Below are 21,526 nucleotides of genomic sequence, written 5' to 3' on the forward strand. Positions count from 1 at the left end.
TACCTCTGTTCATCATCTTGTTTTGTGATGCTTGGTTGTCTATCTCCTGTTGTCTAGACCCTAAGCTCCTCAAGAATAAGCTTCTTGTATCTTGTTCAGGATTGCAACCCCAGCTCCCAGTATAGTACCTGGAGCATAGCCAGTCAATAAATGTTTGTTTAATTGAATGATTACTTGTACTTTTATTTGCACTGGTATGTTTATTTGGTTATATGATTGCTTTTCTCTTGTTTTTAGGAGGTGTTCCTGCTCATATATTTGGCATGACAAAGTTTGGAGATAACATTGAGGATGAATGGTTTATTGTTTATATAGTAAAGCAAATTACAAAGGAATTTCCAGAGTTAGTAGCAAGGTATTATAGCTTTATTAATAATTCTAAAGGAATTCTATTATTGAAAATGACTACATTTTTATCCATTTAGTAGTATTTTTTTCTGTAGTCTGGTGGAAATTGTACAAACTTGGGATGTAGATTTTAAACGTGACTTCTGTATTTTCTTCCTTTTCTCTTGTGACTTCCTTTTCTTGAAGAAGAATTAAAGAATCATTTGAGAGTTCAACTTCAAAAAAATTTCAAACAAAACCTCCTTATTTTAGATTTTCTCTTTTTCTTCTTGTTATGAAAGAACAAATACACATGGTAAATAAAATTCAAACAATACAAAAGGGTGTACTGCTCTGACTTCCCAAAAGTAATCACCGTCAAATTTCTTGTGTCTTTAAAAAAAAGAAATTCATCTCAGATATGCATATTTCACAGATTTCTTTACTGTGTCTTCCTCTATTAGACTATAGCTATATTTTATGAGAAATCATATACAGAAGAAATTTAAAGATAAATTAGTGTGCAATTTTATGGACAGGAAGCAAAGTAGACGATAGTGCATTCTAATTCAGTTTTAAAAATAGGAATGGATAATTATATGTAATTCCCAAGTTTTGCCAGCAGAGGGCGCTCCACCCATTTAACATATGTCCTAGTTTTCCTCATCGGCCCCCAAATTCTGGTCTTCTATCCACCCAGTCTTTTCCCCAGCAGAACAAGAAGGAAAAAAGAACAACAATTTTGGAAACTTGTTATTATATCAAAATTTCGGGCATACATAAAAGTAGAGAGATGGGTACCTTCATGTACCCATCACCCAGCTTCAGTAATTATCAACTCCTGGTGATTCTTATTTCATTTACTTCCTTCCCCACTCCCCCATCACATAGCAAGATTATTTTAAAGCAGATCTCCAGTATTATGCCATTTGATTTTTAAATACTTCAGGATGTAAATCTAAGAGATAACAAACACTACTGTTACCATACCTACAAATACATAGCAATAATTTTTTAATGAATGATAGAATTTTAAATGAACAGACACAAAAATCGTAGTTTCTATCTTTACTAGGATAATAAGAAGGGGGCAATACCTTTCATGTGCTGATTCTGATTTTTATACATGTAACGATGGTTCATACCTACACACTAGGCCCCTAAAGCTCTTTAATAGGCATCTACTGTCTTGTCGGAGTTTTTTAAAAAATTAGAAAAAGGAAGACGTTTTTCCTGTATGTCTCTGCCAGATTAATATTCCTAAAGTAGAGCTCGAACCATTTTACTACGCTACTCTAAAACCTTTCATTCATTTTGTCTATAAAATTCAACTCATTCTCATTGATTCTGCCAACATTTAAAGCTCTTCACAAAATTATATAACTGTGCTTTTCTAGTCTTGTTCTTTACTCATTGTCATTCTTCAAATATCTACCTTAACTTTGCTACCTCCATGATTTTGCTTATGCTCTTCTCTCTCCCAAGAACATCTCTCCTTTTCTCCGTATATTGTTATCTCCACCCATTAAAAGTTAAAAAAAATCTAGAACAGTATATATGATATGCTACCTTTTGTGCAACAAGAGAAGAAAGAATTTATATTCCTATTGGCTGGATTACACATAAGCAAACTCTAGAAGGATAAACAAGAAATAACAATGGTGGAGGGGTTGTGCATATAGATACAAAAGCAGGAAGGAGACTTTTTCATTGTATAACTTTTTATGTATTTTTTTAAAGTTTTAACCATGTGACTGTATTATCTATTCAGAAATTTAAATTTTTTAAAAGTCATGCAAATGAGGCAAAACAAAATTATCTTTCAAGGTCCAGTAATACCTCCTCCATAAAGGTTTTCCTAATCTTGGCTATACGTGATTTTTTTTCTTTTGAAACCCCATAGTACTTTATATATTTTCCATATTTTTTTCTATTGTTATTTATTTATGTACTTATTTTTCTCTCCTTGTCACCCTCACCTAAGGAATTCCTCCTTACAATCTTAGAGTCTCCTTCAGTGCTTAGTGGTATCTTAAACATTTTGCTTAATTATAGAAATCTACACATGATACATACTCATATATTTACTAAGATGAAGGAGAAAATGTATTAGAACAAATTTGTTTGATTATTAGCAAATATGTGCTTTTTTGAATATAAAGTTAGAAATTCTTTTGCATTAGGATTGAAGACAATGACGGTGAATTCTTGTTAATAGAAGCTGCTGACTTTCTCCCTAAATGGTTGGATCCTGATAATAGTGCCAATAGGGTAAGTATATCCAAGTTTGGAAAATCTACAGAGGTGAAATCATGTTGCAACATTTTCATATGCACTGAGAGTTTGTCACTGCCTGGTATGAAAATTAAAACATCATTTTGCAGGTGTTTTTCCATCATGGGGAGTTGTGCATTATTCCTGCACCAAAGAAACCTGGAGCAGTATCCTGGTTACCGACCACACTCCAAACAATCTCACAAGCACTGAATATAATCTCAACACACCCAGAAAAAATTTTGGCTTCAGAATCTATACGAGCTGCTGTGAATAGACGCATCAGAGGGTAAGAAAAATAACACTTTCACTGCTAGTTAAGGAGCCTTTTGATTTCATGTCGCTCAAGTCTTCTGTTGAATCTGGAATTTCTTTCACCTAAATTAATGCTAATTTTCATGCTGTCTTCATCGTTCGTGAAATTGACCAACAAATTAAACTTACGTGTTTTAAAATCAGGAAACAGATGTATCTTTTAATTTCCATTTAAAAGTGTCATAGGCCCAATAGTTTTGCATTTATTTACCTTAGATATTATGGCTAAGTATTATGTAGATCCATAGATAGAAATTTTCAGACCTTTAGAAATGGAAACCTAAGTGAGCACAATTGTGTTCAGGCTTTTTCTGTGGTTCTTGGAGTATATATGGGATTCTTTGACCTAGGTGGAGCACCTTAGGCTCTATTCAGAAGAGAATACCTTAGTCTAATAACATACTAATTCAGCCATTCAAATATGAGTGCCTATTAAATGTTTAGCACCATTCAGGTCTTAACAGTATTAAACATTTCTTTTAGCTTCGCTTCAGTACACTTTGTACCATTTTTTAGGAGAATAAATTCTGATTTTATTTTTTATTGGGCCACCTTAATCCCTTTTCTTTATTTTCCATTTCTTCCCGCTTTTTCTGTCTCTCTTCCTTCTTGTAGTCTTTAGTATATACAGTATCTTTTTTTTTAATTAATTAATTTTTTTGGCCGCGCAGCTTGCAGGATCTTAGTTCCACGACTAGGGATTGATCCTGGGCCGCTGGCAGTGAAAGTGCCAAATCCTAACCACTGGACTGCCAGGGAATTCCCTACAGTATCTTTATCTTCACCTCTCTTGTCACTTTTTCCATCTCACTCTTGGTGAACCAAGACAAGATAAAATGTTAAGGGGGAAGTAAATGGTATAAGAATCCTGGATGTTTACATGTCATAAAATAAAAATAATTATGTTACCTGTCACAGATACCCAGAAAAAATTAAAGCCTCCCTTCATCAAGCACACTGCTTCCTTCCAGCTGGCATTGTAGCAGTGCTAAAGCAGCGCCCCAGATTGGTGGCTGCAGGAGTCCAGGCATTTTACCTGCGGGACCCCATTGACCTGCGAGCCTGTCGTATATTCAAGACATTCTTGCCTGAAACACGAATAATGACTTCGGTAAGCTAGTTCTCTTGGTCATTTAGTTTCTCTCACTGGAAATAAAATGGAACATTATTTAATTGTTCACTAGAAAAAAATTGGAAATATTCTGTTTCCTCATAGCAAGTTAATATACATTTTTAAATTTTTTCTTTTCTCCTATCCAGGGGAGGAAGATTGTAAGAGACCTGACTCCTTATTTTGTATTTCAATGTTCCCTAGCTATTTCTGACCATATTTTCCCTATTTGAGTAGTTACATCCTCTTAACAATAAAACATTTCATTTCTTCCAGAGAATTAAGAATTATTCTATATCATCCACCCACCAAAATTGCTGTGTAATGTAACTAATGATTTGAATTACCTTAGTGATAACTAAATACAGACAAGTGAAGGTAAATTTTATGGGTATATGAATTATATCTCCGTAAAGCTGTTACTAAAAAATATAGGCAGTAAATAGGTTGGATCTTCTTTGCATTTATATGAATATGAAGCTCATAAATGAAGTTACTATGAAGTTATTATTAACTATGAAATTATATTCAAATTTTTAATTTCAGGAAAAGACTCACATATTTTGTGCCCCAATGTCCAGGTCACTTTCACTAAATGTCTATATGCACAGTTGGTGCAACAAAGGTTTGTGCCAGACCTGCGGAGTGGATACAGGCTGCCTCCTCCATCTCATCCCCAATACCGAGCCCACGAATTGGGCATGAAGTTGGTAATGTTAAACCAGAAAATTTTATTTTCTTCCTTTATGTCAAAGGGCTCTTAAGAGAATAATGACAGAGCTTAGAAATCTAGATATATACCCTATTAATGTGAGAATGTAGTAAAATGTAGCATTTCAAATAAGAAGGAAAAGTGGATTCTTCAGTAAGTGATGATAAAACTGTGAAGCTATCTGAAAAATTAAAGTTGATTACCTCACGCCTATGCCAAAATAAATTCCAGTTGGACCAAATATTTAAATGAAAAAAATGAAACCATAAAATTTGAAAGAAAAACATAGGAAAACTTTGAAAATCTGAGTAGGAAAGTCCTTTCTAAGCACGACTTGAAACTAGAAACTATGAAAGAAAAGATTGATAAATTGGATAATATAAAAATTAAGCGGGCTTCCCTGGTGGCGCAGTGGTTGAGAGTCCGCCTGCCGATATAGGGAACACGGGTTCGTGCCCCGGTCCGGGAAGATCCCACATGCTGCGGAGTGACTGGACCCGTGAGCTATGGCCGCTGAGCCTGCGCATCCGGAGCCTGTGCTCCACAACGGGAGAGGCCCATGTACCGCAAAAAAAAAAAAAAAAAAAGCATTTCTGTATGAAAAAACCATAAATATAGTCAAAAGATAGTAAACTTGGTAAAAGTGTAAAATATATTTGCTATTTATTTAAATTTATTTTATTTTTGGCTGCGTTGGGTCTTCATTGCTGTGTGCAGGCTTTCTCTAGTTGTGGCGAGCAGGGGCTACTGTTCGTTGCGGTGCATGGACTTCTCATCGTGGTGGCTTCTCTTGCTGCAGAGCGCGGGCTGTAGGTGTGCAGGCTTCAGTGGTTGTGGCACACGGGCTTCAGTAGTTGTGGCATACGGGCTTCAGTAGTTGTGGTGCGTGGGCTTCAGTAGTTGTGGCTTGCGGGCTCTAGAGCCAGGCTTAGTAGTCGTGGCACACGGGCTTATTTGCTCTGCAGCATGTGGGATCTTTCTGGACCAGGGCTCAAACCCGTGTCCCCTGCATTGGCAGACAGATTCTTAACCACTGCACCACCAGGGAAGCCCTATATTTGCAGTTTAAATGACAAAGAGGAAAAAAACTAGTAAATGACAAAAGTTGATTTATCTAATATATAGCATTCCCACAATTCAATATAAAAAAATAGTACTAATCAATCAAAAAATCATCAGAAACCATTAACACAGAAAAGGAAATACAAATGATTTTTATAAAAAATGTTGACACTTGCTCATAATAAAAGAAATGCAGTTTAAAGCTACAAAATAGTATTTTTCACCATTTGATTGGCAAGTACCTATAAGTTTGATAATACATACTGGGTTTGTAAAAATACATAAAGAGGTACCCTCAAACATTATCGATAGGAATATAAGTTGAATCAGTCTCTTAGAACAGTTTGTCACTTTCCATAACATTTAAAATGCACAAACCCTTCTCAGCATTTTCACTTCCAGAAATCTATCCTCCATATATTTTACTTGTGCACAAAGACGTACGAGGATACTCATGAAAGCATTGTTTATAGTAGCAGAAGATTGGAAACTACCAAAATGTCTGTTAGTAGAGGAGTAGTTGGATAAATTATGGTCTGTCCATGAAGTGGGATGGATAAATTTATATATGCTCATATGAAATGATCTCTAAGGTATATCACTAAGTGAAAAGCAGGGTTCAGAGCAGTGTGTATGTTGCCATTTAGTAATAAAAGGGATGGAGTAGGAGGATGGACATATGCAGACACACACATATCTGCTTGAGTGCATAGATTACTTCTGAAAGGATATGTAAGGAATTGGTGACAGTTTTCTCTAGAGTGATCAGGGAAGCCCCCATTAGAATTATTTTGCCATGTGCATTTATTATATTTTTTAGCCAAAGGACTCTTAAAATGAAGTGGTTCCCTCCGTTTACTATGCCTGAGACTATGTTTAATTCATTTATAATTCTGTTAGACAAGAAACCTTTTGCAAGCCTTTTTTCTGTGAATTTTATTTTATTTTTATACAGCAGGTTCTTATTAGTTATCTGTTTTAAACATATTAGTGTATACATGTCAATCCCAATCTCCCAATTCATCCCACCACCACCCCCCACTTACCCCCCGCCCCCCACTTCCCCCCTTGGTGTCCATACATTTCTTCTCTACATCTGTGTCTCTATTTCTGCCTCGCAAGCCTTTTTTAAGCAAACAAGAAATAAGTTTAAATTTCTAGTTTTTTAATTAGTGAGAAAAGAAATCTCTTTGAAGAGAATAAGAATCTTTGTTTTGTATTATTTGCTTCCCCTTTATAATTTTTAATCTGTAGAGATTAAGAAACTTGGAAATAAAGTCAGATTTTTTTTTCCTAAAATTCAGAAAGTGTTTTAAATGTCCACATACCCATGTGTCCAATCACCTAGTTCTTGAGTGTGGTTAAATGGAAAGAAATTAACCTAATAATAAAAATTCTATCTTTTCCATCTAGGCTCATGGATTTGAGATCTTATGCTCCAAATGTAGCCCACATTTTTCTGATGCCAAGAAATCTCTTGTGACTACCTCACCGCTCTGGGCTGGCTTCCTTGAAAGTCTGAAAAAGAATGATTACTTTAAGGTAGGACTTGCAATGCATTTTTTAAATTGGACAATCCAGGGTAAGTCAAGCCAGTGAATTAAAGTTCTATGTCCGTATTTAATGTGTGACATAATTGTAGGAACTAGAGTTGAAAGGCACCATTCTAGCTTGGTGGTAATGAGGGAGTGTCTATAAACTGTTTCCAATATTTTAGAAAAAATAATAACATCTATATAAAGTGATAAAAGTTATTATTTGTATCAGATGAACAACTTGCACAAATCTGTAAAGCAAACATGAAGACACCAAATAGAAAAGTTAGCAGAGACATGGATTAAAAATTTACCTGACCTAAATGGGAAGGAAATCCAAAAAAGAGGGGATATGTGTATACGTATGGCTGATTCACTTTGCTGTACAGCAGAAACTGACACAGCAGTGTAAAGCAGCTATACTCCAAAAAAAAAAAAAAATTGCAAAAAGACAACTACTAAATTTCTCTTAAAATATTCACTCTCGGGCTTTCCTGGTGGCGCAGTGGTTGAGAGTCCGCCTGCCGATGCAGGGAACACGGGTTCGTGCCCCGGTCCGGGAAGATCCCACATGCCGCGGAGCAGCTGGACCCGTGAGCCATGGCTGCTGAGCCTGCGCGTCCGGAGCCTGTGCTCCGCAACGGGAGAGGCCACAACAGTGAGAGGCCCGCGTACTGAAAAAAAAATTCACTCTCACAAGTAGTAAAGATAACCATATTAACATAATAATAAAGACTGTTTTTCACATATGTAAAAAGGATATGAATGATATTCAGTGCTGTTGAGAATATAGTGAAAATAATACACCTATACATTCCTGATAACATCGTAATAGTTAGAACCTTAACTGGGAAGTAATTTGATAGTGTATTCCAAGAACTATAGAAAGGTTCAAACTTGGAACCTTCAATTTAAATCATCTACTTTGGGCTTCCCTGGTGGTACAGTGGTTCAGAATCCACTTACCAATGCAGAGGACACGGGTTTATGTCCTGGTCCGGGAGGATCCCACATGCCACGGAGCAACTAAGCCGGTGTGCCACAACTACTGAGTCTGTGCTCTAGATCCCATGAGCCACAACTACCAAGCCCGCGCACCTAGAGCCCATGCTCCACAAGAGAGGCCACCACAATGAGAAGCCCGCGCAGCAACAAAGACCCAATGCAACCAAAAATAAATAATAAATTAATTAATTAATTAAAAGAAATAAATCATCTACTTTAAGGAAACATCCAAGAAGTAGAAAAGTCCTTAAGAATATGATGATTTTAAAGACTGTGTAGTGGTATGGAAAACTGCTTATATTATAGTATATTTTTTAAAGAATATAAAATATTAAGTATGAATGCCACCATAAACATGCATGTGAAAGATAGAAATGGTAGTTAAGGTGGGATTATGCTACTTTTTGGCTCAATTTGTACTTTGCTTTATAAATTAATTACTAGTTAATCAATTATTTCTTAATAATGAGTTAAATAATAGAAAATGATAGAAAACCTTCCAAATTGGAAAGAGGCCCTTAATGGTGAAAAGGATGAGGGACCACTACATTTAACCTAGTCCCTTTTTTGAAGAAACTGGAGCCCAAACAGGTACATCAGTGACAAAACAGGGACTACGACTCAGGCCTCATGATTTTTGAACAATATATTATATCGTACACTGCCTCCCTGAAAGTTGCTGGTGAGCAGGTTATTTTAATGATACCATATATATAATGTTCTGATGGGCATTATTATTTTTTTAGGGACTGATGAAAGGTTCTGCTCAGTACCAGGAAAGGCTAGAAATGGCAAAGAACTACTTCCAACTCTCCATAAACCGGCCAGAAAGGTGAGTTTATCGCTACCTGAAGAGATTGATTACTTGCCAGAAGTTAAGGAGTTACTTACTCTTGAGATAGTTGCAGATGTTGGAGTTTCCATATTTAAACAGTTAATGGCCAGGCTCATGACTACTGAAGGAGCAGGGGTTAGGGAGAGGAAGTGTTGTTACAGAAGTTTGCTGGCACTGGCAGCTGTCACCACCATCACCGTCATCATCATCATCATCATCATCATCATATAATGGCTAACGTTTATTGAGTACTTACAAAGCATAGGCCACTAACTTGTTTAATCCCCCTTAAAGCCCTATGAAATAGGTACAATTATTATTTTCCCTATTTACAGCTCAGAAGCCGAGGCCAAGAGAGATTAAATAATTTGCCAAAGGTTACACAGCTAATAAAGTGACAGACCTAGGATTTAAACTCAGGCAGTCTAGTATTGAGCCATGTGCTTAATTCCTATGGGAGTTCTGGGCTGTGTTTAGATTTTTTTAGGTGGATCTGAAACGCAGGATGAAGCAGGCGTTCACCTTCCAAATCAAATCTCATTCTAACCTGCCATACATTTTCTGGGGGAAGAAAGAAATGAACACAGGGTTGGAAGGAAATGGCTCCCCTTTAAAATTTTATAAAATTGAGTTTCAGTTCTGGTAATGGTGGAGTAACATATCAGAATAACCCTGTGCTAATTACAATGATAAACCCTGGACAGAATATAAAAAACAATTATTTGAAGACAGTGGGAAACAACAAAAGCAGGCAAAAATCAGAGGGAATAGGATCACTGAAAGAAGAAAATCACATTTGTCTGACTTGTCGCTTGAGGGTACTTCTAGTCAGTGTGGCTCAAGGAAATTGGAGCTCCTGCAGAAGGTCTTATTGAGCTGAAGAATCAAAGGTCAGAATTTGAATACTGGAAAAAGTTCAGTTTATGTTTGCAAAATTGAATTTGAGATACTTAAAGCTATTAAATAACATGAAAGAAATAAAGGTATTAAATAACATGAAAGAAATAACTTTGTATATGTTATGGTTTAAAAGGTCCTGAGTTGTGTGTGGGTGTGGTTTTTGTTTTGTCATTGGGCTTTTTTTTTTTTTTTTTGGTCAAACCAATGTGGTTTTGAACCCCAGTCATTTTGCCAGCATCTCAAACATCACATATTTGTGTAATAAAATGTTCTTTGAAGACTGCATGAAGCAAAGTTGATGCTGAGAGAACTCCAACCTCAGTGTCTGTGAGGTGGTAATGACTTTACAGCAGTCTTTACTCTTTTTTAAGTGTCTAGGGGTGCCTTTGTCCCATTCCCGTCAGTTTTATCTCAGTAATTGGAAAAGATGATGCCTTCTTAGGGTATCCTTTAAGAAAACTTGGGAAAGAAAGTAAAGGAGGTGGCCCTCATAGTTAGGAGAATCTCCCCCTATGATGATCCCTGTCTCCTCTAGGAGACCACTCCCCTTGTTGAAAAGTGTTACCTGATAGTCTTAGGTTGAAGAGAAGTTAAGAAATGAGGGAGACTCACATGTAGGAGAGTTAGGGCTTCTCCCACAAAATAAGATAGATTGATGGTTGGGTAGTTCTTTTTAAATATAATAAAGTTTTTTGTTGTTATAAAAGTAACATATTCATTCATTACAGCAAATACAGAAAGATGTAAGAAGGAAAAAATTTATATCATGAGTAAACCACTATTATTATTCCAATCTACTGCCTTCCAGGATTTTTTTCCCCATAACCGGTTGATTTTTTAAACATTTTTTATACTATATAGAAATCTTGTATCCTGTTCATAATTTTTACTCGTTACGATCTTACATTTTCCATGACCTTAAAAAGTTTTGATAAGCATAGTTTTAAATAACCACACAGCATTTTAGCAAATGGACCATAATTTACTTATTGCAAATAGCTTAAATATCCAACATTTTAATGAGTGTTGCAGGAGAGGCTCCCATTCACCAAACCAGGATAACTTCTAAACAGTTTGAAACCAAACTCACATCTCCCTCCAGACCTCTTCTTTACTTCCCAATGTTCTTTTTTATTAGCTGAATTAATATCATAGACTGTTTCCTACTGTCTTTTAATAGTACCACCATCCTCCTTATCACCCAGACCTCCTCTCTCTCCTTGGATCCAGTCCTTAGATCCTGTCTACTATTATCTTGTGTCTTGCATTCTTTTTCCTTACTGCCCAGCTAGCTACTCTACTTACTTTAATTCTTGAACTATGGCTACACCTAAACTTGTTTCTCAACCTCTAGAGACTCTTCTCTTCCAATTCAACCGTTAGAGCCAGGAGAATCTGCTTGAAGTACGTCTTTAATCATGTTACTCCCGTCTCCTAAAAATTATTAGAGATTGTAATAGTGAAAAATTACAAACAATCTAAGTGTCCATCAATAGTAGATAAATGAATTGCAGTGTATTTACATGATGGCCTACTTCCATTAGTTAATCAGAGATTAGCTAAATATCCATAAATCTAATTCAGGATTTCTCAAGCTTGACACTGTTGACACTTTGGACCACTTAATTCTTTGCTGTGGGGGACTGTCCTGTGCATTAGTATGAGGTGAAGCAACATCCCTGGCCTCTACCCAGTAAATTCCAGTAGGACTGGCTCCCCTCTCCCCACCAATTGTGACAACCAAAAATGTCACCAGACATTGCCAGATTGTCCCCAGTTGAGAACCACTGGTCTAAATGAATAGATTTCAGAAACATAATGTTGAGGGAAAAAAGCAAGTTGTAAATTTGTAAAATACGGGTGCTATGCATATAAATTGTAAAAATACACAAAATATCATGTATTATGTATAGATACATGCATCTATATTCACTCAATAAATACTTATTATCTCCTATGTGCCAGGCCCTATTCCAGGCACTGGGAATGCAGCAAGTGAACCCAAAGTCTCCCTGCCCTTATGGAGCTTATATACTAGTGTAGGAGAAAGACGGTAAACCATTATATGATGTTAGATGGTAATGAGTACTTTGAAGAAAAAGCAGCGTTTGGGGGGAGAGATATAAGGGCTGCTCTTCTAGATAGGTTGGCCAAGGAGTTTTTCTTTCAGAAGAGATCTAGGGAAGTGAGGGAATGAGGCAGACAGGTATTTGAGGGAATAACATTTCAGGTAAAGAGAACAAAACAGTAAATACAACAAATAGTACACACACACTCTCTCTGTCTCTGTCTCGATCTCTATCTCTCTGTCTCTCTGTCTCACACACACACTCAGTGGCCCAGGAGGATTCTTGTGAGAGCAATCACCTTTGGGTAGCAGAGAAATGGATTGGAACTGGGAGTGTTGATCATCAAAGGAAACTAACTTTATCTATCATATTTTTTTGTAAGTACACGCACATATTACTAGTTTGGTTTTTATGTTAAATGTATAAATGTAATCATATAATTAGAGTAGAGATAAGTATAACAATATTATAATTCTGGGTGGTAGAGATATGGGCATTTATTGTATTACCTTTTCAACTTGTCTATATTATTTAAATCTCATAAAACAAAAATTAAAAATAACAAAGAAGCCATCAGTGATCACCCACTCCTTATTTCATTGAGTCTAAACTTAGCCATTTCACGCTTGCTATGCTGTCATCCCAGCCCATCTATTCAGCCTCGGATTCCACCCTTAAGCCAAACTGAACCCCATTTGCTCTCTGAACATGTTCCTCACTTCCCTGCCTCTATACAAATGCTCATTTATCCCCTTGCATAGTTTCTCTACCCTATCTTACCTGTCAGAATCCTCTTGATTCTTTAAGGCCTAACTCAACTTCTTCCATTATCTCTCTCTTTTTTTTTTAAACTTCTCTGCCTCCACCCCAGTGAATAATTACCTTCTCCTATGACCCTTGTTTTGTTTGTTTGTTTTTATTTGTTTTTAATTTTGGCTGTGGTGGGTCTTCGTTGCTGCGCACGGGCTTTCTCTAGTTGTGGCAAGTGGGGGCTACTCTTCGTTGCGGTGCATGGGCTTCTCATTGTCGTGGCTTCTCTTGTTGTGGAGCACAGGCTCTAGGCGTGTGGGCTTCAGTAGTTGTAGCACTCAGACTCAGTAGTTATTGGCACGTAGGCTCAGTAGTTGTGGCTTGCGGGCTCTAGAGCGCAGGCTCAGTAGTTGTGGCGCATGGGCTTAGTTGCTCCGCAGCATGTGGGATCTTCCTGGGCCAGGGATCGAACCTGTGTTCCCCTCACTGGCTGGCGGACTCTTAACCACTGCACCACCAGGGAATCCCTCCTATGATTCTTTGTATTGATAGCATTTGCTATTCGTCTGTGACTTTATATGTTTGTAATTTATTATGATTATTTGTATATTTCTTTTCTCTCTCCTAGTAATATTTACATATTATGGAGTAGGGATAGTTTCCTGTTACCCACATGAGTTAGCAGGGTGTGCAAATGTTTATTAAATGAATGCAAGTCCATTATGTAACTTGATTTGCTCCATTATAAATAGTTCAGACAGGGTTCCATGAACTTATATAACAAATCACATCACCATCACAAAATAACTCACTCATCATGTAAATAATCTGTGTGTATTTCATTATCAGTTTATAGTAGGAGGAGCACAAAATAGTATCAGAAGACTTGATTTCAAGCCTTTGCTCTGTCCAACTAAATGACCTTGCAAAACTTATAGAAATTCACTGGGCTCTGGTTTTCTCATTTGTAAAACAGGATTATTACCTCCTCATAATAGTAAGTAGAAGGCTAAATGTGAAAGTGTATTTGAGGACTTCCCTGGTGGGGAAGTCAATCTAATAATAAAGAAAATGTATTTGAAGTGCTAGCCTAGCAATCTAATAATAAAGAAAATGTATTTGAAGTGCTAGCCTAGCATTTAATATATGATAGATTAATTTTTGTTTTGTTTATTTTTTGGCTGCATTGGGTCTTTGCTGCTGCGCGCAGGCTTTCTCTAGTGGCGGCAAGCGGGGGCTACTCTTCCTTGCAGTGCGCATGCTTCTCATTGCGGTGGCTTCTCTTGTTGTGGAGCACAGGTTCTAGGCGCACGGGCTTCAGTAGTCATGGCACGCGGGCTCAGTAGTTGTGACTTGCGGACTCTAGAGTGCAGCCTCAGTAGTTGTGGCGCACAGGCTTAGTTGCTCCGCGGCATGTGGAATCTTCCCGGACCCATGTCCCCTGCATTGGCAGACGGATTCTTAACCACTGGGCCACCAGGGAAGCCCTGACAGATTAAATTTTGTTCATACTTTATGCATGTTAGATTAATTTTTGTTCATATTTTCTTCTGGGTTTTCTTTTCCTCGTATATATGATATATATAAATCGAAAGAGTGATAGTAAATCATCAGCTTCATGATAGTGTTCCATGGAGCCTGCTGCAGATCCAAAGGGGAAGGCAGAATGGGCAGGTCTCTGAGCCTCCAGCGTCCATTTCAATCAAAGCAGTCTTTCAGGTTTTTTTTTTTTTTTTTAGCTTTACTGAGGTGTAATTGACAGAATTACAAAATTATAAGATATTTAAAGTGTCATCGTAGTGATTTGATATACCTATTCATTATGGAAAGATTCCCACCACCGAGTTAATTAATAAATTCATCACCTCACATATTTATTTATTATTATTATTTTTTTTGGCTGCATTTGGTCTTCGTTGCTGTGCGCAGGCTTTCTCTAGTTGCAGCGAGCGGGGTCTACTCTTCGTTGCAGTGCGCGGGCTTCTCATTGCAGTGGCTTCTCTTGTTGTGGAGCATGGGCTCTAGGCGCACAGGCTTCAGTAGTTGTGGCTCACAGGCTCAGTGGTTGTGGCTCACGGGCTCTAAAGCACAGGCTCAGTAGTTGTGGCTCATGGGCTTAGTTGCTCCGTGGCATGTGGGATCTCCCCGGACCAGGGCTCAAACCCATGTCCCCTGTGCTGGCAGGTGGATTCTTAACCACTGCGCCACCAGGGAAGCCCCACATATTTATTTTCTGTGTATGTGTGTGAGAATAATTTTTGCTCTCTTAGCAGATTTCAATTATGTAATACTGTGTTATCAACGCTAGTAACCATGTTTTACATTAGATCCTATGACTGTATTTATCTTATAGCTGAAAGTTTGTCTTTTTACCAGCCTCTGCTTATATCCCTCATCCCAAGTCCCTGACAACCTCTTTTTTATTCTGTTTCCATGAGTTTGACTTTTCTTTTAGATTCCACATATAAGTGATACCATGCAGTATTTTACTTTCTCTGTCTAGCTTATTGCATTTAGCCTAATGCCTTTAGGGTACATCCATGTTGTTGCAAATGGCAGGATTTCTTTCTTTCTCATGGCTGAATAATATTCCATTGTGTGTATGTAATCACTATCTATCTGTCTATTTATTCACATCTTTATCCATTTATCTGTTGATGAACACTTGTTTCCAATCTTAGCTATTGTGAATAATGCTGCAGGGAATACGGGTGTGCAGACATCTCTTTGAGATCCTGTTTTCATTTTCTTTGGATAAATACCCAGAAGTGGGATTGCTGGGTCATATGGTGGCTGTGTTTTTAATTTTTTGAGGAACCTCCATACTGTATTCCATAGTGGCTGTATCAGTTTGCATTCCCACCAACAGTGCACAAGGGTTCCCTTTCATCCACATTCTTTCTTTTTTTTGGCCACACCACGTGGCATGTGGGATCTTCCCCGACCAGGGATCTATCCCATGCCCCCTGCATTGGGAGCGTGGAATCTTAACCACTGGACCACCAGGGAGTCCCCTTTTCTCCACATTCTTGCCAACACATTATCTCTCTTGTCTTTTTGATGATAGCCGTTCTGACAGGTGTGAAGTAGTATCTCATTGTGGTTTTTATTTGCATTTCCCTGATGATTAGTTGATGTTGAGCACCTTTTCTTGTCTTGTATGTCTTCTTTGGAAAAATGTCTGTTCAGTTCCTCTGCCTATTTTTAAATCAGATTGCTTGGGAGGTTTTTTGCTGTTATGAGTTCTTTATATATTTTAGATATTAACCCTGTATCATATGTTTGGTTAGTGAATATTTTCTCCCATTCTGTAGGTTGCCTTTTCATTTTGTTGATGATTTCTTTTCCTGTACAAAGCAATTTTTCTTTTTTTTGGCTGCATCACCCAGCTTGTGGGATCTTAGTTCCCTGATCAGGGATTGAACCCGCGGCAGCGAAAGTGCCAAGTGCAACCACTGGACCACCAGGGAACTCCCCAGAGCAGTTTTTCTTTGAGCACTTTTATATTTTAGAGTTTCTGGTGGAATTTTGAGAAAAAGGATTCTGTGTCCTAAACAAATGTTTAAAAACAAATTAAACTAGATAATCCCTTCCAACTTTAAAATACTCTGTTTTCGTGATTATTATTCTAAGTTCTCATTAAATACCCATGTCTTTGATTTTTTATAGCTCTCATGCTATGAGCCCAGGTGAAGAAATCTTAACGTTATTACAGACAATACCATTTGATATAGAAGAGCTTAAGAAAGAAGAAGCTAATCTTCCCCCAGAAGATGGTGAGTGATGGACCAGGATAGAGCAGAGGGGTTAGAGAGAATTGAAACATTCCACTAAGTCTCAGAGGGTCCTTTCCTGAGAGTACCTGTCATGTGAGTATAGTATGGCAGTGTCATGCTTCTTTTTCAGATGACCAGTGGTTAGATCTCTCACCAGATCAGCTGGACCAGCTGCTGCAGGAAGCTGCTGGTAAAAAAGAACCAGAGCCCGTTTCCAAGGGGCAGGAGGAGAACTATGACTTAACTCAAGTCTCAGAGAGCATGAAAGCTTTCATATCCAAAGTCTCAACCCACAAAGGAGCAGAGCTGCCTCGGTAATTTGTGTTAAAGTATAAATATCTAAATGGTTATAGCCTATATGTTGACATCATCCAGTCATTGCCAGTTCTCTCTCTCTTTCTTTTCCTTTTTCTTTGTTTAAATTTTTTTTTTAAATAAATGATTTTTACTGCTTTGTTTTCCTCTTTTGGTGCCTAGTACTATGATAACTTACTTATCTGGAGTCAGATTTCTAGTAACCTGATCCCTTATGATCCTTGAAGTAAGCCAAAGAGACCACTCAGCAGATGTAAAGGCCACCACCCCAGAGCTGTGCAGGGCAACCATGTACTTTATTCTTTAGATTTTTACTCAGAATTTTATGGACTCCTAACTTCTAGTTCTCATCAAGCTCAGACTTCTGATCTCCCACCCTCAAGCAGATTGGAAGCTTCAGACTCAAAAGAGGAGGGTAAAAGTGTTTATCAGAGGAAGAAATAATAACAGAAGAAATGAGATGTTACATTCGGCAAGTAATAGGGAAAAAAGGTAGATAGAATTGTTACTTGCACAGCAAGTATCTCTTCATTAATGTTGATGCTCGTTAGCCTCATGAGAAGATTAAAGTTTATGTTTAGTATTCTCTCTTTGAGAAAGCAGAGATAAGGGAAGGTTTGTTCTTACTTATTTTTAAAGACTTGGTTCTTAAAAAAGATAAACTTTATTTAAGCCTTTTTTTTTTTTTGTGGTACGCGGGCCTCTCACTGTTGTGGCCTCTCAACCACTGTACCACCAGGGAAGCCCAGATAAACTTTATTTAAATGAACTTGGATAAATAACAACTTCTGCTAATGTTAGATATATTTTATGGGAGGTGGAGGGTGGGTAGATCCCTAAATCAGCGTAAATTAAATATGCATAATCAAAGTGCAGTTTTTACTTTTATTTCATCAATCTTTCCCATTTCTGTTGCCCTGTCAGTAAGCATAAGTTTTAAAATTGAAACTACAGTTTTCCTTTCTGTGCCTCTTTTGAGAGTATATATCTGGAGTGTTCCTAAGAATGGCACCAGTTTAGAAAAAGTTTCAAAGAGTTTTGTTTGGGATAAATTGTCTTTTTCCTTTAATCTTACAGAGAACATTCTGAGGCTCCAGTCACTTTTGATGCAGATTCTTTTCTTAATTATTTTGATAAGATCTTAGGTGAGTTACAGTGTGATGTTTATTTTCATTTTGCAAGTGTAAGTAGTATAGCAATTGCTAGAGCATTGGAGCATTGGATCTCATTTGCTTTTTTTTTTTTTTTAATGATTTTGAGTTGCTTTCAACCATTAATTATTGCCCTATTGAATGATTTTGCAGAGGATGCTTTGCTTAGTGCCTGACATAGCTGTTCATTAAATCTTTGTTGAATGAATGAATGCTGTGTGTTTAGATAGGGTTTTACATGGGCTCCTGTATTACACTGTTTTTTTTCTCTTTTAGACATACTGCACATATACACTAATAATAAAAACACAAATAGCCTAGTTTTAAAAAAAATCAACAAAGGATATAAACAGGCTTTGAAGAATAAATATAATCAATAAATATAAACAGGCCTTGAAGAATAAATATAATCAATAAATATTTGAAAATAGTTAACTGTTTCTAGTAAGCAAGTAAATACACAATAAAAATAAGAACTTTTTTTTTGCCCATCATATTGGCAAAAATTTAAAAGATTGATAATAGCCAGTTTTCTCAAGAGTTGGAGAAATGAGCACTGTCAAACTGTGGGAGTAGAAGTGTAAGTTGTCTTTTCTCAAGGCAGTTTGGTACTCCAGAATGTTCATAAACTTTGACTTAGCTATTTCACTTCCAGGAATTTAATTTATGAAAAAGTTATATATGCTAAGATGGTGATTGCAACATTGTAGTAGCAAAAATTGGATTATAGTTCAGTTTTACAAAAAAAAAAGTAGAAAAGCAAACCATAGTTCAATATGTATATATATAACAAATGTGTTTTATATATATGTACATATACACACACACACAGAATTGCATAAATAAAGGTCTGGGTACCCACTGAACTGTGAAAAGATCTTTAACTCTGGGAAGAGAGTGAAGTGTGAGACAATTCTGCATAACTTGAATGTTTACATCAAAATGTATTCCTGGATTATGTAGTTTTTAAATTTTTTAAGTAAAAAATTTTAATTAATTGAATTCACATTAAAAAGAAAAAGCTGAATCTTTCAGCTCAGGCTGTGTACTTTTCTGCAAGTGTTTGCCAGCAGTACCATTTTCTGGAGGGGATTTTTCTGAAGTAGTTTGCCTAATATTCGCTCTTTTTTGATAACATTTTAGATAACATTCTAATTCTTTTGAGATGTGTAATCACTCCAAAAAAATTTAATGAGTGGCTCTTTCTGTGTTGGGGTCTATGTAGGTTCAAGGCCCCATGACTCAGACTCTGAGGAACTGGATGAGGAAGACTCTGAATGTTTAGATAGTGATGATGACTTGGATCTTAAAACACAGGAGCCTGGGGAAGAAGCATCTGTAAAAGGAACTCTTGCTGATCTCAAGTCATACATGGCCCAGATGGACCAGGAACTCGCACATACCAGCATTGGCAAAAGTTTCACCACCCAGAAGCAAATGGTATGTGTGTGTTCAACCTCTTTCCCTTTTGAGTCTAGTACAAAGGATAGCTAAAACCATATTTTATCTTAGTTTTTCTTTTCTTTTTTTCTATTTGATTCATGATAATTTTCTGTGATGAATTTTTTAATTTGAATAAATAAGAATGCTAATTTTTTCCTAACACTGGTAGGCTGACGGATTACTGATTTTCTTAAACATAAGCTTGACTATATTATTCTATGTTATCTATCAGGATTTTTTTTTAAAGTCATGTGATATGTTCAAATTAGTATGTGGTTGCATATTTCTACTAATAGCTTAAATTGATTTTAAAAAAAGAGAAGGGATATTAAATATCCAAGTAATTTTCAAGTCTTAATAGTGTTTGTTTTTTATGTTTCCCGTATTTAGAGCCAAATTTAGAATTTATCTTCTACTCATGTTTTTATCCTAGTTTTTATACCAGCACTGTCTAACCACAGATAGAAAGAGAATGGACCCTGGAGTCTCATGGGCGGGGTTTGAAATCCAGCTCAGCTATCCACTGTGAATGTATCCATTAACCAATAATCTTCATGTCATAGAATGAACGTGAGAACCAAATGAGACAACAGTAAAACCCATAATGAGCCCTTAATTAATGTCATTCCCCTTGCTTTGATCATCTTAACCACATTTAAAACTAATCACTTTTAGTATTGCCAAAACCTACTAGAAACCATACATTAGGTTTTAATGTGAATATGAACCACCTGAAGATCTTGTTAAAATATAGATTTTGGTTAAGTATGTCTAGGGTGGGCCTGAGATTTTATATTTCTAACAAGTTCCCAAGTGATGGATGTGCTGCTGGTCCATGGACCACACTTTGGGTAGCAAAGATATAAAAATCTATAGATCAAGCTGCAATCTCTCAAATTCTTTCCTCAGCCTATGAAATCAGAGGCTCAAGTACCAATTCACAGTCTCTGTGGTTGGATCCCACAAGGCCTCAGGTTTTTTGTTTGTTTGTTTTTTTATTTATTTTTTTTTTGTGTGGTACACGGGCCTCTCACTGCTGTGGCCTCTCCCGCTGCGGAGCACAGGCTCCGGACGCGCAGGCGCAGCGGCAGTGGCTCACTGGCCCAGCTGCTTCACGGCATGTGGGATCCTCCCAGACCTGGGCATGAACCCGTGTCCCCTGCATCGGCAGGCGGACTCTCAACCACTGCGCCACCAGGGAAGCCCAGGCCTCAGGTTTTTAATTTTGTTTTCTCATTGGGGTGGGGATTGTGGGTAGGGAAGAAATCTCACTTCTTTCACGTAGAGAAAATTTAGATTCTTTTTTTTTTAATGTTCATTTTTCTGTTTATTCCCTTTTAAAACTCTTAGGCAAGCTATAAAGTTACCTCCTTAATTCTGGTTATCTCCCTTGGGCTATTTCAAAATCGGGAAGAAATCCATTTAATCTGCAGAAACTTATCCTAGGAAGAAGTGTGTTTTAATCTTCAGAACCAAATTTTAATATGTGTGTTCAATTACATAGTTTATTATTAGACTTCATTTTTATTTTCTATCAAGGGAATTTCCTTTCTAATATGGAAATCAATTTTACATTGTTGCTTACTTAGCTTTTTAATGTAACTACCATCCAACCTAATAGCATATTGTACCATGATTTTCTTTTCCCTCCATGAACAAGGAGCCTCTATCCCAGACTGCCAGTAACAATTCAGAGGAGGAAGATTCTGGTGCAGGAGGATCTGTTATGACACCAGTGGATATAGACCTGAACCTGGTTTCAAACATACTGGAATCCTATAGTTCCCAAGCTGGACTGGCAGGACCTGCTTCCAACCTTTTACAAAGCATGGGTGTGCAGCTGCCTGACAGTGCTGATCACGGACCCATGAGTAAGCCAACAAAAGATTAGCCAGCAAACCTAGCCTCTGTTTTTTCTTCTTAAATAAATATTGAGTCTGTCTATG

General features: G+C 37.1%; 1 protein-coding gene across 2 annotated transcripts in view; it reads left to right on the plus strand.

The window, feature by feature from the left end:
- The window catches only part of ECD (ecdysoneless cell cycle regulator), a 90,110-nt gene extending 68,584 nt beyond the window's left edge, over positions 1-21,526 (plus strand). For both annotated transcript variants that reach the window (XM_060286234.2, XM_030862582.2), the window contains exons 3-14: positions 238-355; positions 2,511-2,598; positions 2,712-2,890; positions 3,835-4,027; positions 4,609-4,737; positions 7,215-7,343; positions 9,088-9,173; positions 16,565-16,671; positions 16,802-16,985; positions 18,064-18,131; positions 19,363-19,577; positions 21,241-21,526. In XM_060286234.2, the coding sequence (XP_060142217.1) occupies positions 238-355; positions 2,511-2,598; positions 2,712-2,890; positions 3,835-4,027; positions 4,609-4,737; positions 7,215-7,343; positions 9,088-9,173; positions 16,565-16,671; positions 16,802-16,985; positions 18,064-18,131; positions 19,363-19,577; positions 21,241-21,471 (1,727 nt within the window). In that variant the 3' untranslated portion in view covers positions 21,472-21,526. The remainder of the gene's footprint in view (positions 1-237; positions 356-2,510; positions 2,599-2,711; positions 2,891-3,834; positions 4,028-4,608; positions 4,738-7,214; positions 7,344-9,087; positions 9,174-16,564; positions 16,672-16,801; positions 16,986-18,063; positions 18,132-19,362; positions 19,578-21,240) is intronic.

The sequence above is a fragment of the Globicephala melas genome, chromosome 16 (assembly GCF_963455315.2).
Source record: "Globicephala melas chromosome 16, mGloMel1.2, whole genome shotgun sequence".
NCBI classification, from domain to species: Eukaryota; Metazoa; Chordata; class Mammalia; order Artiodactyla; family Delphinidae; genus Globicephala; species Globicephala melas.